The 16002-nt window shown below is 49.7% G+C and overlaps 1 protein-coding gene across 2 annotated transcripts in view; it reads right to left on the minus strand.

Moving 5' to 3' along the window:
- Window positions 1-16002, minus strand: part of LOC119389699 (dorsal-ventral patterning protein Sog) — a 252839-nt gene that overhangs the window by 73184 nt on the left and 163653 nt on the right. For both annotated transcript variants that reach the window (XM_049414523.1, XM_049414522.1), the window contains exon 3: window positions 8168-8294. In XM_049414523.1, coding sequence (XP_049270480.1) covers window positions 8168-8294 — 127 coding nt within the window. The remainder of the gene's footprint in view (window positions 1-8167; window positions 8295-16002) is intronic.

Raw genomic sequence — 16002 nt, forward strand, 5'->3', positions numbered from 1 at the left:
TGGAGTCATATACGTTCCGATGCGAACGCGCCCACAAACTCGGCGAACTACTCCTTGGGCGTCGACATGCACCTGCGTTTCCTGTTTCAGATGCGCGCGTATTCGCTTCTCGCACCAGTAAAAATGCGCACCGCTGCGGGCATTGAACTGCGTAGCACATGGGAAACTGCGGAAATATTGAAAACTGTGGATATCAAGAGCAGTTTTCGATTGCCTCTTTGACTTGACGTTTGTCATCAACGATATGTCAATAAGAATAAGGCACACAAAAAAAGAAAGCACGAACTTCGGGAACATTTCTTAATGCGACACCGAAACTTCTATGAAGGATAGTATGTAAACCAATTCTCTCAGCTTAGAATCGATGACAATCAATGGTCTCCGTCTATACGCCAACCCATATTTCTCTCGGCGTAATGTAATAAGAGGCCTTCCAATATAAGAACAGCCAGTGAAAAGTCAGAGAGTTTAAGCTCGTATGGCTCACTCGAGGGAGAATAGCGCTCGAGAAAGCGATGACCGTTTGTCCGGTACCACTCGTCTAGCTTACAAACGCTGCACGGTTTTTGGTGGAAAGTAATACGACTCTTCTATTTCATTGCTCGTTGAGCTCTTTCCTGGAGAACCGTAAACTGCGTTTGCATACACTACTTACGGCATTAGAAGAACGTTCAGAATACAGCACATGAGCCTCATTAACTTGTGTATGGCCTCACTTCTTTCTTATCGTATATATCTGCCGCTTATCCGAGTCCTCGAGGTATAGACGTGAGTACGAATTGTTGACTGATCAGACTGTTTCGTCTCCACGCATTATCATAAACGGCAGCAAGATTCCGTTTTCGTGAGCATCGCGACCGAGTTCTTGCTGGTGTAAAATAAAAGAAATGGCGTAGTTTTCTTTTGGATCGACAAAACAAAAAAAAAAACGATACAAAGGCACATAGTACAAACCTCACGTACTCAGTCCCAGTTCTTCAATACAAAAAAGTGCCCACTCAACACACAAGTTTAAAAAGCTTTTACTACACTAAAAATTGCGATGCTCCTCGTAAGAAACTTTTCCAAAAACTACATTAGTTATAAAAACGGCCCCCATAAATGCCGAAAAGTCTGGGCCCATGGCCAACAAGAGTTCTTGCACTAGAAGAGTAGCCCAAGCACGTGTATAGGTAAGGCGAATTATGAAAAAATTAAAACTGCTCATAAGCGACCGCACACGAGCAATTTATCAGCTCAAGGCGTTGAACAGGCGAAATTCGGCCTCATTTATCACGGCTATCGAGAAGTGCTTTGTTTGTAGCCGGAAACCGCTACTTTTGCGTCACAGAGCGGCTCTCGTCCAGCTGCTGTTATCCGCCGTACTTGCACTGGCACGCGTGAAGCCACACGCGAAACCCACGGGCGACCCTTGTCAAGTCGACAGAATCCAGAGCACACAGACCGAGCGGCCAAGGCCTCCGCGCGATCCGCCCAAAGAGCGCCGATGACGCCGCTCGCGTATTTTAAAACCGGAGACGTCAAAGGGGACGCACTCAGCTGCAGCTCACGGCGTCCATAAATCACTCGCATTGTCTCCACGCTGCCGCCGTTAGTCACGAAAGCGGTTGCGACATGGACGCTGGAGCGTTCGACGTTTAACGCGCTTCCTTATGTGTGTGTGTGCGCGCGCGCGCGTTTATGTTTGTGTGTGTGTGTGTGTGTGTGTGTGTGTGTGTGTGTGTGTATGCGTGCGTGTTTGTGTGCGTGCGTGCGTGCGTTTGTGTTTGTATGCGTGTGCGCGTGCGTATACATTCGCGCGTGCGCTTTGCGAGAGTCAGGTCGCATGCACATGCGCGCGGGCATGCGTGGCATGTGCATGCGTATAAGCACGCCTGTCTGAAGCTGGCCGCAACGAGATCTATTTAGTTCAATTTGTTTTTATAAATGTGTGTACCATGCGTATTGTTTCATTTATCGTCGCACTCACCTTGAAAAGCATTGTAATCAGGGGCGTAGCCAAGGGGGGGGGGGGGTGTTGGGGGGGTTCAAACCCCCCGCCCGCGAAATTTTTCAATTTTGCTTAAGTATATATACGGGCACACATACAAACGCACGCACGAACATACATGAAATATGGTTGAAACCCCCCCCCCCCCCCCCCCCCAAAAAAAAAAAAATTTCTCGCTACGCCCCTGATTCTAATAATAATAATTCCTGGGGTTTTACGTCTGTAAAGCACGATATGATTATGAAAGACGCCGTAGTGGCGGGCTCCGGAAATTTCGACCACTTGGGGTTCTTTAACATGCACCTACACGTAAGCACAGACGCATCTAGCATTTTGCCTCCGTCGAAATGTGGCCGCCGTGGCTGGGATTCGATCCCGAGACCGTCGGGTCAGCAGACCAGCACCATAACCGCTTGATCACCGCGGCGTGTCTCGAAGAACATTCTAGCCGCGCCGCAAGGGGTGGTGAAACCATGAAACAAGACCGTCATGAGTATATAGATCTGCTAAATTAAGTGAACTCGCTCAGACTCATGTACAAGATAGTTTCTTTGTTTGCCTGTGGTACGTACCACTCGGACACAATTTCATCGATATTCTGCTCAGCCGGCTTCATTCTGACTCAATTTCATCGAACTTATACTCAGCTAAACTGACTCGAACTCAAACTCACAGGTCGATATCAGTTAGAGCGTGTAGACTCACAAGCGTGTTTTCGACCTATGGTCGTAAGTTAGCAGTCGGCAGCCGTGAGTCAGCGCTCGTGCCTTGTCGACTTGTTTTCCTTGTCCGCTCTACTTGCTTTCGCACCTACAGGTAAAGATCCATTTGCACCTTTGTGACAACTTTCTAAAAGGTAACTAAGGTTCTCCGCAGCCATTACATTCGTCATAAGTACATAACCAGCAGGCCCGTAAAAAAAAATTGGAGGAGAAGGAGAAAGCTATTATTCAATACAAATAAAAATGGTTGAGTTCCGCTTTTAAGAGTGCAACGCGACAGCGTAATCGAACCGTGTTCGTATCGCCTTCCCAATCGCTAGCCTAGCTTCGCTTTTAGGTGGAGATCAAAACCGTGCCGCAATGAAATCCACAGTAGGGACGCTCTGCGGCTGCAATATTTATGCATGCGGGTTTATGCTTCGGAACCTCTGCGAAACGAGCTCTTTAAGCCATCGCGTTAAAAGTTTTATGATTGGCTCAGAAAGTGCATAGCGGCCGGGAAGTGTGCTGCAAAGGGCTATAATTACACTGTATAGAGAGAGTTAAAGAGAGAGGGGGTACAAGAGGAGGAGAAGACAGGGAGGTTAATTGGAATTACAGCTGGTTTGCTACCCTACACTAAGGGGAAGGGAAAGAAAGGTCAAAAGAAAACCGAAAAGAAGAAGCCGTGAACACACAGATGCAATAAAAAAAAAGGAAGTTGAGGAACGGAAGCACTATAGTCTCTCTAACAGGCCACTACTCCACAGAAAAATTCAATAAAGCGTTGATAGACTTCCTTTGAGACGCCACTCACTTCTCACTGCAATGCACAGAACTTTTCGAGCATTTCGCTATAGTTGTGGAAGCTGCGACCTGTGCACGCACATCCATCGCTCCGCGCCTCTCTCCTCGTCGCCACCGCACGTCACTTCTGTGCAAGGGATGGCGTTCTTCACACCCGCAAGGTACAGAGGCGCGACCCAGAATAGCCGAGTGTGACGGAAGGTGTGGCCGGGCTCGTGTTTTCATTTTTCAAAAGAAGGACCAGAAAGAATAAAAGGGCCAGCGCGGATGACGCCCGTGAAGTACGCGAGCGGCCCCTTCCCTCTTTCCCTTTCCCCTTCTCCACCACATTGTTTAGTAAACACGACCGCCGAAAAAAATAAAAATATGACGTCAGCGTGTAGCGCTGGCTGGTGGTGTTTGCGCCTCGGCGGTTTCCGCCTCACGGGAATCGACAACGGTAAACAATTTCCGATTGCCAATTCGGGCTCCTGTTTACATTTTGACGAAGAAAAACAAGACAATATTTTTTTCCCTGAATAGGATTCAGAACTGGGAAAGTTGGTAAGGATTCATAGCGAGGATAAGTAAACAGTGCAAATTAGTATTTTAATGTGTTTTTTCAAGAAAAATTTTCAGCTCAACATCAGCGTCCTCTGTTCCTTATTGCTCGCTCTTTTTGCGCTGTTTCGCTTATATTCGCTATGAATTTATTTTTTTTCTGCTTATTAAATATTGGGCATGAGCGACGAATAGGCTGGCTATTTCACGAACATCGAAACAAACAGTGGCGATAAGATCAACGAACACAAAAATGCGAAAGGAACATAAATAAAACGACGTAGGAGCAATGTAGCAGGGCACAAAAAGAAGCGTAAAGAATTCTATAGTCCATAAGGTGTGGTCGGGGAGCTATAAATATACATCCGTAACACGCGAACGTCGAATCACGATGCGCATTTACCTCCATCGGCGAGGCCTTGGTGAATTATAAGTGCGAATTATAAGTGCGACACGTCACAATGGGAACTAAGCTTTACAATTTCACTGTAGATGCACATATTCAACGTACATGTTGCAATGTTTGAGTTGATGAAGGAGGGAATAAGAATAGTAATTGTTGCGGTTTAACGTACCAAAATCTCGATACGATTATGAGGGACGCCGTAGTGGAGGGCTCCGGAAATTATGACCATTTGGGATTCTTTAACGTGAACCTAAATCTAAGTACACGGGCCTCAGTCATTTTTCACCTCCATCGAAAATGCGGCCGCCGCGGCCGGGATTCGATCCCGCGACCTTCCGATCAGCAGTTGAGCACCAATATCACTAGACCACCAGGAAGAAAGGAAGGAAACAGAAACAGAGACGGTAGGGAGCTTAAGCAGTTCAAGGTTTAGAGTAAACCGACAAGTGTTAAAAGGAAAGATGAACCTGGAGTTTCAGGAATCTGCCATCTCCTCCTGTTCATTATCCTTACCATCCTCCTCATTACTATCAGCATCATCGTCGTACTAGCTTCTGCTCACTGCAAGACGAGAGCCACTCCAAGCGATATCCAACCACTGCTTTCTTGTGCGACTCCAGCCGATGCCTCATTTTTTTTTATGCCGTGTCACTGCATGTAATTGAGAAGCGTGCGAACTTGAGCTTGTTGGTACCATTGTTGGTACAGCGCTAGTCCCGTTTCATCTGTCTCGTCCTTGTGTTTTCGCGCTGTTTTTTACTATGGCTGCATGTAATGTCGTGAAGTAAAACACTCCTCAGCTCTTCGACTACTTCGACTCGGATCGGACGTGCGCACGCGAGATTCGCGAACGGCTGAAGGCGCATCATTCGTTGAGGAGTCGCGATCGTTTCGCTTTACCAAACAAGGAAGCCGGTCTTTTCTCGCGAATTTAGGTTTCGGCATTTCCATGGAATTAATATTATATTGCGCTGTTGCGGGTACACAAAGCGAACTCTGCTCACTATCCGTTTCGTGGCTCATTTCTAGGAAAGTAAGCTCACTGACGATCCGAGTCTGCGAAGCTAACAACTGAGTCTAATCGTCGAGATCGCCACTAACACGCGAACGTTATCTAGAGCAGCACGTCTGAGCGATACTAGAACCATTAACACCACTGGTTGTTCCTCGTTGCCCCCAGTTTACCCGCCAGTGTTAACACCGCAGAAAGTTGCAGCGCCGTCATCCCTCCAAGCGCCTCGTATTGCCAACGCAAATATTGGCAGCACATTTGTTTGTCTGAACAGTGCCATATACAACGATTAACACTCCGGGTGGTTGTCCGTTGCCCACGGTTTATACCCTGCAGCATAACGACACATACAGTTACCACGTCGTCATCTTTTCCAAGCGCCTCACGTTCCCGACGCAAAATATCGGTCATTCGCCTTCCCTAAATTGACTTCCGGGGCGGCGGGGTGCCCCAAACAGCGGAAATGTCGTTACGTGCGGAAGCAACTCACTTCCTCCCAACGTCGTTGTAGTAGAGACAGAAGTCGTTAGCACAAGCTAACGACGCGGTTCCGAGATATGGCTGGGCATCCGTAAGCGTGCGCACAGGAAGGGGGGGGGAGCAGGGAGGGGGAGTAATCCCCCCCCCCCTAATCATCTGAGGGGGACACCTAGTTTGTCCAATGCCTTTACTCTGTTGGACCTGTCACGTTATTGTTTAAAATGAAGGATTACGGCCGTGCAGGTTTTTGACGAAAATGGCGGCCGAGGACCCCTGATATTGTATTCCAAGGACAGTTTCCTTTCAACATTTATGGCACCGGAAACGCGCGTACCAAAGGCAGTTTGCTGTGAGAAGTACGCCATCGCTTCATTTTCATTTATGCATCCATTGCTACTCTTGATTTTTCACACTCAACCAATCAAGGGGAATAGGTTAGGGGAGAGGGAGGGCTGCGATAAAGCTGCCTCCCCCCTAGTGGAGAACTCTGCGCATGCCTACGCTGTCGTCCCTGAAGGCTAAAGGGGTTGTTAGATGGAAGGCAGCTCCGCGATGTGGGCTTGATCATGTGGAAGGTACGGGCACTTTCTTCCCTGAGAACAACACAATTTAGCTATGCGGATTGACAAGAACACGTGACAATTCAACAGCGTAAGAGGACGCAAATCGAAACGCCATTCTCCCGAAACATTCGTGGCTGGAGTGATGACGGTGCAACGAGTGCTATGAGCTACAATGACTAGGCTGGCTCTGTGATTGATCTCTGTATGCGCGTTGACTGATCCAGATTGCCCTAAACACCAGGAAATTAATACGTTTTACCACGACTGCCATTGGCCCTATTTTGTTTTTATTCAAGCTCAACTTCTATTTTGACGTTGGTTCAAACATTTCTCGGATAAAAGTTATCCCGCTGCCGCATTTGCACAATGAATGAAGAGCTTTAAAGCACAGGAATGTCAATAAGCAAACCAAGACGTGCTATATGAAAGACGCAGTTACCACAACGAGGTGTCAAATGAGGTCGCGAACAACATCAACAAAAAAACCAAGCCAGCCACCAAGATGAATGCAAGCTCCAAAGCACCGCTTTTAACGCTTTTCGAGCCCTCATCGCCAACGCATTTTCACAGCCCGGTCGGCCACGCACGCAGGGCTTGCATCAGCGAGGGACACACAAAGCCCCGCCACCGTCGTTCCATCAGAGTAAGCGCGAGGACACGTTTTTGGCGGTTTTTGCGGTATTCGTCGCCTTCGCGGCAGCCAACGGCGGAATCCATTAAATAGACGCTGAAGCCAAGCCCCCAAAGCACTTAACGTCCACTTTATGACCAGTATGTCGTTTTCGCGCGTGTATGTCCCTCAGCTCTGCCGGAACGAAATGATGCTACGTTTTGTTTGAGGCTCCCCGCCCCTCTCTCACTTTCTTCTCACTTTAATTAAGTACATCGCTTTCTCAAATAAACGGAGTTCTGCCTGGACTTTATCTAGTTTTAGAAGTTATGTGGCAAATCCCGCCTGCTGCTGGGAATGGCGCGCGTGCCGTGGGAAAGTGCTCGAGCTCTGGCGTGCGCACTCGGAAACAACAAGCGATCAGGGACAGCCCTGTCATGCCCAGGGACAGGAACCTAGCCAGAAATTTTTTTCGGGGTGGGTGGTGAGATGTGGTTCACCCACTCTTTATGTATGTTCATGCATGTGTTTGCATGTGTGCGTGTACATTTACACGTGAAAAATTAAAGAAAATTCGGGGAGGGAGTGCAGAACAACCCCCCCCCCTTCCCTAGGCCCTCCCGCCCAGCTATGCCAATGCCTCGGGAGGTTAGGACATTGCTTTTTATGGTCACGGTGATCGTAGTGAATGGGTGGTGGGGGCGCACGGTTGAATTGTAGAAACCACGCCCTCACAATCAGAGCGGAAACGAACGTTGGGCTTCTGCTGTGCTCAGGCAGAAACCATGGAGTTCGAACTTTGGGAACTGGTACACCGAGGCGCAAGTGGGTTCTTTCGGGGGGGGGGGGGGGGACTGGTGGGAGGGGGAGCAAACGAGGGGGCAGTCGAGATTTTTTTTTTTTGGGCGATGGTGGAGGAGGAGGGAGGCATACCTGCGATACTTGTCGAAACGTTGGTTTCGGTGACACTACTTTTTCTACCATTGCTTTCACTTCGAGCAAAAAACATACCACGTGAAGCGTTCGCGTGTCTTTTACAAACTCGTATAATCACTGACCTTCTCCCGGGCAGGTCTTACAGCATCTCTCGGAAAGGAGCACGGGGTCGTCGCAGGTCGGCTTGGGGCAGTCGTTCTTGATGTTCTCGCAGCGGACCCGGGCCACGACCCTCTTTTTACGGTGAACCTGAGAAGATTCAAGCACGAAGAAGGCAAAAGGTGAGACATTAATTAACATTAGATCGTTGAGTCATTACACGGAAACAGCAAAATAGCCAAATTCAGGCGCCGGCTCCGTATACAACAGAAAGAGTTGGTACGCTTGTCATGCCAGCTGGTCGTGATGTTAGACACTATTAGCGAAGGGGGCCTTACTAACCTCCCTTACTAACTGAAAACTCATTGAGCACAGAGGCCAATCTATTGAACCAAAGAAATCCACACTTGACTAAGAAGACGCACCATAGCAGTATTCTGTGGCGGCGGTCGTAGGCCAGCTGTGCAAAATGGATACCGGGCTCCTAAAGAGGTTGTAGAAGAATACAAAAGTAAAGAAAAGGAGCAGTACCGTCCTCCGCAAAAACACGCGAAGAAGCCCTGGAGGGCAGTGGGGTCCGAAAAGCGAAAACCGCGAGCGCGGAGGAAACCCTCGCCCCAACTCGGACGGAGGGCCGGCGGCTCGAAACGGGAGCAGATGCGACCAAAAGACTGAGCAAAGACGGCGTCCTTTGTATTGATTATCTGAATATGGTGAGATGTTTCCTTGTTAATAAAACTTTCTCGTGTGACTTTCTAAAGAGTTTCTGTTGACAAAGCGTAATGAACCGAAATTACGACAGAGGTAACCTTGAGTGTAACTCTTAATACGTGAACATCAACGGTTTTACTCAAGCTGCAAGATTGATTGATTGATTGATTGATTGATTGATTGATTGATTGATTGATTGATTGATTGATTGATTGATTGATTGATTGATTGATTGATTATACAGCAACACTTGGGCTAGGAAAAGTGTCATAGTAGGGATTCCCGTTTCCTATTTACGACCTGGAGTCCTTACCATTCAACAAAACCAAGATGCGCTCGAACCTGCTACTTCGTTCGAGTGAGCTCGAAGACAAGTCACTCAGCGGCCGTATATATATATATATAGTTCTTGCGTCTTAAACAGCATGAAGAAGCTGTACCTCTTCCTGTGGGTAATGCTTGCTCCACTGAATGAATATTTTCACTCTTTTCTTGTTTTTCTATTTCTTTTATTTTTTTTCTCGACGACCTCTTGCGTAAGCGTGTTGCGCACGAAATCGCACCATCACTCTGTTTTTTCACCACTTATAACCGTACTCCAAAGCCCCACATGACCCAAGAAGCATCAACGTATATAAGGTGCTCAAAGTGCAGCGGTGAGACGTTACTACGAGCAATAAATAGCGCCTTTGACATCTGCCTTCTGATTCAGTGCTTCGCACCCAACTACATTGTATAGCCAAAACACAAGTTGACAAAGGAAAAAATGAATAGTAACCACATAGAAGGTTGTCCGTTCAAAATCCATTACCACATCGATGTCACTATTACCTTCCGCTGCACTACCGAACTGCTATACGTTCGCTTCAAGACGACTGCTATCCGTGTATAGAGAAAAAAAAACGCTATACAGGCAGGCGCTAGTCTGTGGATGTGTTTATTATACGGTACACTCGTACGGCTCCGAGGGCAAAACGAACGGCGGATGTGGGTGTGATGGATAGCGTCGGCGAGCTCCCATAGACCAAGCCACACGCGTGCATATATGCGAGGCCATCTGAATGGATGTGTGTGCCTGAGCGAATGGCGAGTCCGGGGTGCTTTGTGGAGCCCTCTGGGGGTGCAAAGGGGCACTTAATCAGCGCACACGACACGCCGTTAGGCTCGTCTCAGGAAGCCCCGCGAGACGCGTCTCCATTAATCACGGCCGTGAGTGAGAATCTTGAGGCAGGGACTGAGTCCGCCGTGCTTTTACGATTTGTCGCGCTGCACTTTTTTTTCCGTAGCGCTCTCGAAGTCTTTTTTGTTTTGTTTTGTTTTACGGGACGTCCCGATCCGTCTTGCTCGGAGTTCTTCGGCATTGAATCACAATAGTACGGCGGGAAAGTTAATAAACATTAGCCCTCGCTTTCTTATCGATTCCCGGGTACAATGACAGGGGAAAGAAGGGAAATCTGGAAAACTTAAGCTTTTTCACAAGTCAAGAACCTATCGCTGAAGGCAAGTCTCTTGTTAAGTTGGCTGTCTTTAAGAGCTCCACAAGAATCAAGCGCGTTAAAAAAAACAAGAAACAAACAAAAAAAGCTAATGTGCCGACTTGAAAAGTTCTGGATCTATTCCACTTCATGAAGGTGGATAATCAGAGAATAGGTTTAGCACACGACGCAAGGTGACACAGAATCTCGAACCATAGCAGATCGCACATCCGGCAACTAAATCCGAAGTGTCTGTCCAGAAAGTCCCTTTTTAATTTAGCGTATGCTCCTTTAAAGTATTGATTGATTGATTGATTGATTCACTGATTGATTGATTGATTGATTGATTGATTGATTGATTGATTGATTGATTGATTGATTGATTGATTGATTGATTGATTGATTGATTGAGCGTGAGTGAGTGAGTGAGTGAGTGAGTGAGTGAGTGAGTGAGTGAGTGAGTGAGTGAGTGAGTGAGTGAGTGAGTGAGTGAGTGAGTGAGTGAGTGAGTGAGTGAGTGAGTGAGTGAGTGAGTGAGTGGACTGACGGATGGATGGACGGATTGATTATCATATAATATTTTAACACTCATAAAGTAAACGAACGTTGTCCTTATTTCATTTTATTTTTTGGATGCCTTGAGCAGGATGCATATTGTGGCTTCTTTCTTTCTTTCTTTCTTTATTTATTTCCTTAAAGACCCCACTAGGGGGTATTACATAAGGGGTGGGTTACAAGATACACAACAAGGTAAACACTTTGTTACATGGTATATAGGGATGTGATAGCTTCCATGAAGGCAGATGGGCTTGAGTCAGCGATTTCCTGCGCTGACTCAAGGAGAGCCATGAACATGGAGAGCCAATGCGCTGACATGGAGAGCCAATGGAGAGTCAATGGTCAAACCGAGACGCAACATTCGTGGATGAGCCGCGGATGTCTTCCATAATAGCGATGCGAAGGCAAACGTTACTTCTTTTTTCTGCCTCCTTCTAAGACAAAGAGCACTGCTGCCGGTTAGTCGCTAAATGTGCGCTTTTGTGTTTTTTTTTTATCTTCGTGTTTGTTTTGTACCTACAAGCGCCGAAACTGCCAGCTCGAGAATAGCTGCTTAGAGAATAGCTGCTGTGTTAGGTCGCCTCGTTCGTAGATAAAAAAAAAATCATCGCATCTCCACTAATGTGAATCATGACGAGTGGCGAAGCACTGGGTATCGTACCGGTCTGTCACCGTACATCACGAGCGCGTTGCCACTGCGAATGTAAAATGAGTGACATAGAGTGTATATGTATACAAATGTATTTATTTGGTTCCTCTTTAATGCTCTTCTATTTTAATCCTCTTGTTATAATTCGTATATGGTCTTGAGTTCTGGATTCCATTTTCCCTTCACTTTTACTGCTTTGTGGTCTGTGAAATGGAGAGCCAATGGTCAAACTGTCAGGCACGACACCTTCCACATCCCACTGCGCACATCCTCAGAATTGTGATAGCCAGATTTATTGATTTCTGGAACATAGTGCGTCTAATTATTATTCAATTTCATATTTATTAGGATATTTCAGGGGTGTTTTGAGTGCTGCACATGACTTTTATCCGAGACCTTATAATCGTAATCGCAACAGACACACATATGTGTCACAAATGTTTCGTCTGGTATGTGCCGTGACGGACGGACAACAACGGACAAGCCTAGACACTAAGGTGCTTCAGCCCTAAAAGAAAAAAAGACCACCGCGTCATCAGTGGCGCCGGTGCGTGGAGGATGGGCAGCTCGATTGGTTGGCGCGCTAGGAATCTTGATGCCCGCCTCGAGAGCTTGCCGGAGCGGGATTGGATGATGGCATACACCCGGCATGCGAGCGGGCGAAACGAGTATATTCGCGACGACCGCAGGAACGCGTGATTTCGTCCTTGGAATTCTGAGAGTCTCGTCGCGCGCCCGTCAACTTAGTCGCGCCACACACGCACGCGCCGGCGTCTACCGTGTGGAAAGGGGCGCGGCTCCCAGCCTCGTCTGCACTTATGAGTGCGCACGTACTCACACACGCCCGCCCGCTATTACGGTGCACCGTAGTGAAATGCGCGTGCCCATATCTCTCTAATGCTCATCTGGCAAGGTGCGAAGAGCGAACCGTTACCAACGCAAGGTCACGCTGCCGCTGCAGGACAGGCGAAACATTCCAGAGATGGGTTTGCAAGTGACTGACGTCGGCTCTCTATGTGGAGGTACCTTTCTGATTTAAATTAAGACCGGAGTGGTTCTTGGCAGGTGCGCCAAACGTGTCAATCGCTGTGGCGCTCTAGCACTTCGCCTCCATTGAAATGCGACCGCCGCGGCCGGCATTAAACCCGCGACCTTCGTGTCAGCAGTTGAGCACCATAGCCACAGTACCACCGCAGCGGACAGGGACCAAACCAGTTCAGTAAGTCAGCTTTTCACTCAGGGCTTTTGTCAGAGCTTGGAACGGTGCCCCCCCCCCCCTAAATCCAATCCTCGCAAATATATATATTGTAGAGAAGCATTGGAACCTTGTAATGGGCCGTCCTCTCCAGCGCCTTCTAGTGGGTCGCCCTCTTCGCCTCTTCTCGGAGAGCACGCCCCTCGTGCTCGTGCTCGTGAGAGTCTGCGCTCCGTCGTGACTGTTTTGCATCGTCGCCGTCAATCCAGCCGTCAATAAACGCCTTTACAAAGTGGTGGAGAGTGCTGTACCGTCATCACAACTTCGGTCTCCATTCGATGCCCCTGGAGCTCCGATCCCGTACCGTGCCATCTACCATGCCGCAAGACGCCGCTCTGCAAACGCCGCCTCCTGCCCCGACCGCTTGTCCCGGTGTCCCCCGTATCCGCGATCCTCCTGTTTTCACCGGCGCGGATGGCACTGACGTGGAGGACTGGCTCGCGATTTACGGACGGGTGAGTGTTCCCAATAAATGGGACGAAGTAGGCAAGCTGACCAACTTGGTTTTCTACCTCGCGGGTGTGGCAGGCATGTGGTACAACAACCATGCATCCGATTTCCCGACGTGGTCCGATTTCAAGACCGCCATCGTCAACGTGTTTGGCCGCCCTGCCGTTCGTAAGCTTCAAGCCGAACAGCGCTTACGTGAACGAGCTCAGCAAGCAGGGGAATCGTTCACGAGCTACATCGAAGACATCCTTGACCTGTGCAAGAAAGCCGACGCGAGCATGTCGGAGTCTGACAGAATCAGGAATGTTCTGAAAGGCATCGACGACGATGCCTTCACCATGCTGCTGGCCAAAAACCCTCGCACAGTGGCAGAGGTCATTACCCTGTGCCAAAGCTACGAGGAGCTGCGCCGGCAGCGCTTGATGACCCGTCGACCACCATCACGCGATGATGATCTCGCAGGCTTGTCGGCAATTCCTGACCACTCCACCTTGCTCGCCGAAATCAAGTCGTTCGTGCGTGAGGAAATTGCCCGCCACGTCTCTCTACTGGCTTTCACTCCACCGCAGCATGTTGACCAGCCGCCAATACACTTCTGCCTCCTCTCCGCCGAGCGATTCAGCAAGAAATCGCGGAGGTCATTCCCGAATACCACCAGCCGCCTCTAGTGCCTGCACCACTAAGCTACGCGCAAGCTGTAGCCAGGCCGCCCCAGGCGATTCCTGTGGCTGGCCCGCGGAGTTACGCCGAAGCCGTCGTCGGACCACAGGCCTTCGACGCGGCTGTGCCGCCTACATACGTCGACGTCGTCCCCAGGCCCCGACTGCTGCCCACAATGCACCCATATCAGCAGCCGCCTCGTCCATCCCGTTCTGCGACATGGATCGGACCCGCGAACCGCTGGCGCACTTCCGACAACCGCCCCATTTGCTTTGCGTGCGGTTGCGCCGGTCACGTCGCACGCTACTGCAATCGCGTGCAGCCGCCTCGGGTCGCATCAACCCTGACCAGCTCATCAAGCAGCCCTTATTATGACCAAGCGCCGCCTATGTCACCGACGTCCCGCCCTGCACCATCTACCCGCCGTTCACCGTCTCCACGACGTTGCTCACTGTCACCGATGCGGCCACGTCCGGGCTCACGCGACCAGGAAAACTAGTCGTCGCAGTCCACGAGGCAAAGGTTGCGACGCTATCGAACTGCGAAAGCCCTCAGAGAAGCACCTCGAACGTGACTGACGTGTTTGTGGACAGTGTTCGCGCATCCGCCCTTATCGACACTGGAGCCGCCGTATCCGTTATGGACGCCAAGTTTAGCCGACTACTGCGAAAAGTGACGACGCCGCTTTCGGGGCTCTCCCTCCGTACAGCCAGCGCCCAAAGTATTCACCCAACAGCGGTATGCACAGCTCGCGTCATTATTCAGGATGCTCTGTACGCCGTCGAATTGATCATAATTCCTGCCTGCTCTCACGACGTCATCCTAGGATGGGATTTTCTCTCCCGCCACGACGCCGTCATTCATTGCGCACCAGCCGAAATAGAGCTCTCACAATTCTCTGAATTGGCGCCGGCAGACAGTCCATCGGCTGCGGGCAAGGTACTTGTCAAAGATGACACCAAGGTGCCTGCAAACTCGTCGACGGCGGTGTCAGTGTACTGCGCCAGTCTCACCGACACCGTTGCACTTCTCTCGCCATCTGACCATGTTTGCACGAGGAAAGGCATGCTGGTGCCTTTCGCGACCGTGCAAGTCACTCAGGGCAGTACGTCAATTTTTGTTATCAACCCATCTCCGTACAGTGTTACGTTGGTCCGAGAGGAATGTCTCGGCAGCGCGGAACCCCTCGAAGACGCACAAGTTATGGACGAACCAGAAGAAATGCACTGCCACAGTACCAGTACGCTCAGCGCTGTTTCGACGTCTGGTTCATCACCCGCTGATGTCTTTGGTTCCTCCATTGCTGACGACCTTACACCGGTCCAGCGTTCCCAACTTCTGGGCCTGTTGGACGAATTTCACTCTTCTTTCGATGTCGCTCAAACTTCTCTCGGCCGCACTTCCGCCGTTACGCATCGCATCGACACTGGCGCCCAGCCGCCACTGCGGCAACGTCCATATCGCGTATCTCCCACAGAACGCCGTGTTATCAACGAGAAAGTCGACGACATGCTTCGACGAGATCTTATTCGACCTTCTAACAGCCCCTGGGCGCCTCCTGTCGTTCTTGTTGCGAAGAAGGAGGGTTCTGTGCGGTTCTGTGTGGTTCTGTGTGGACTACCGACGACTCAACAAGATCACTCGTAAGGACGTGTATCCACTACCGCGAATAGACGACGCGATTGACAGCCTGCAAGGAGCAGAATTCTTTTCATCTCTCGATTTGCGCTCAGGGTACTGGCAAGTACCCATGGCTGATGACGCTCGACCGAAGACCGCCTTTGTCACGCCCGACGGCTTGTACGAATTCAACGTCATGCCGTTTGGGCTGTGTAATGCGCCCGCCACCTTTGAGCGCATGATGGATACCGTTCTGCGCAACCTGAAATGGCACACATGCTTGTGCTACCTCGACGACGTCGTTGTTTTCGCTCCGGACTTCTCCACGCATCTTCAACGCCTGCGGCATGTTTGGCGCCTTTGAGCGACGCCGGTCTACAACTGAATCTAAAGAAGTGCCGATTTGCAGCACGGCAGCTGACAATACTCGGTTACGTCGTGTCCAAGGACGGTAGTCTTCCCGATCCAGGCAAGCTTCGG

Source organism: Rhipicephalus sanguineus, chromosome 4 (assembly GCF_013339695.2).
Source record: "Rhipicephalus sanguineus isolate Rsan-2018 chromosome 4, BIME_Rsan_1.4, whole genome shotgun sequence".
NCBI lineage: Eukaryota > Metazoa > Arthropoda > Arachnida > Ixodida > Ixodidae > Rhipicephalus > Rhipicephalus sanguineus.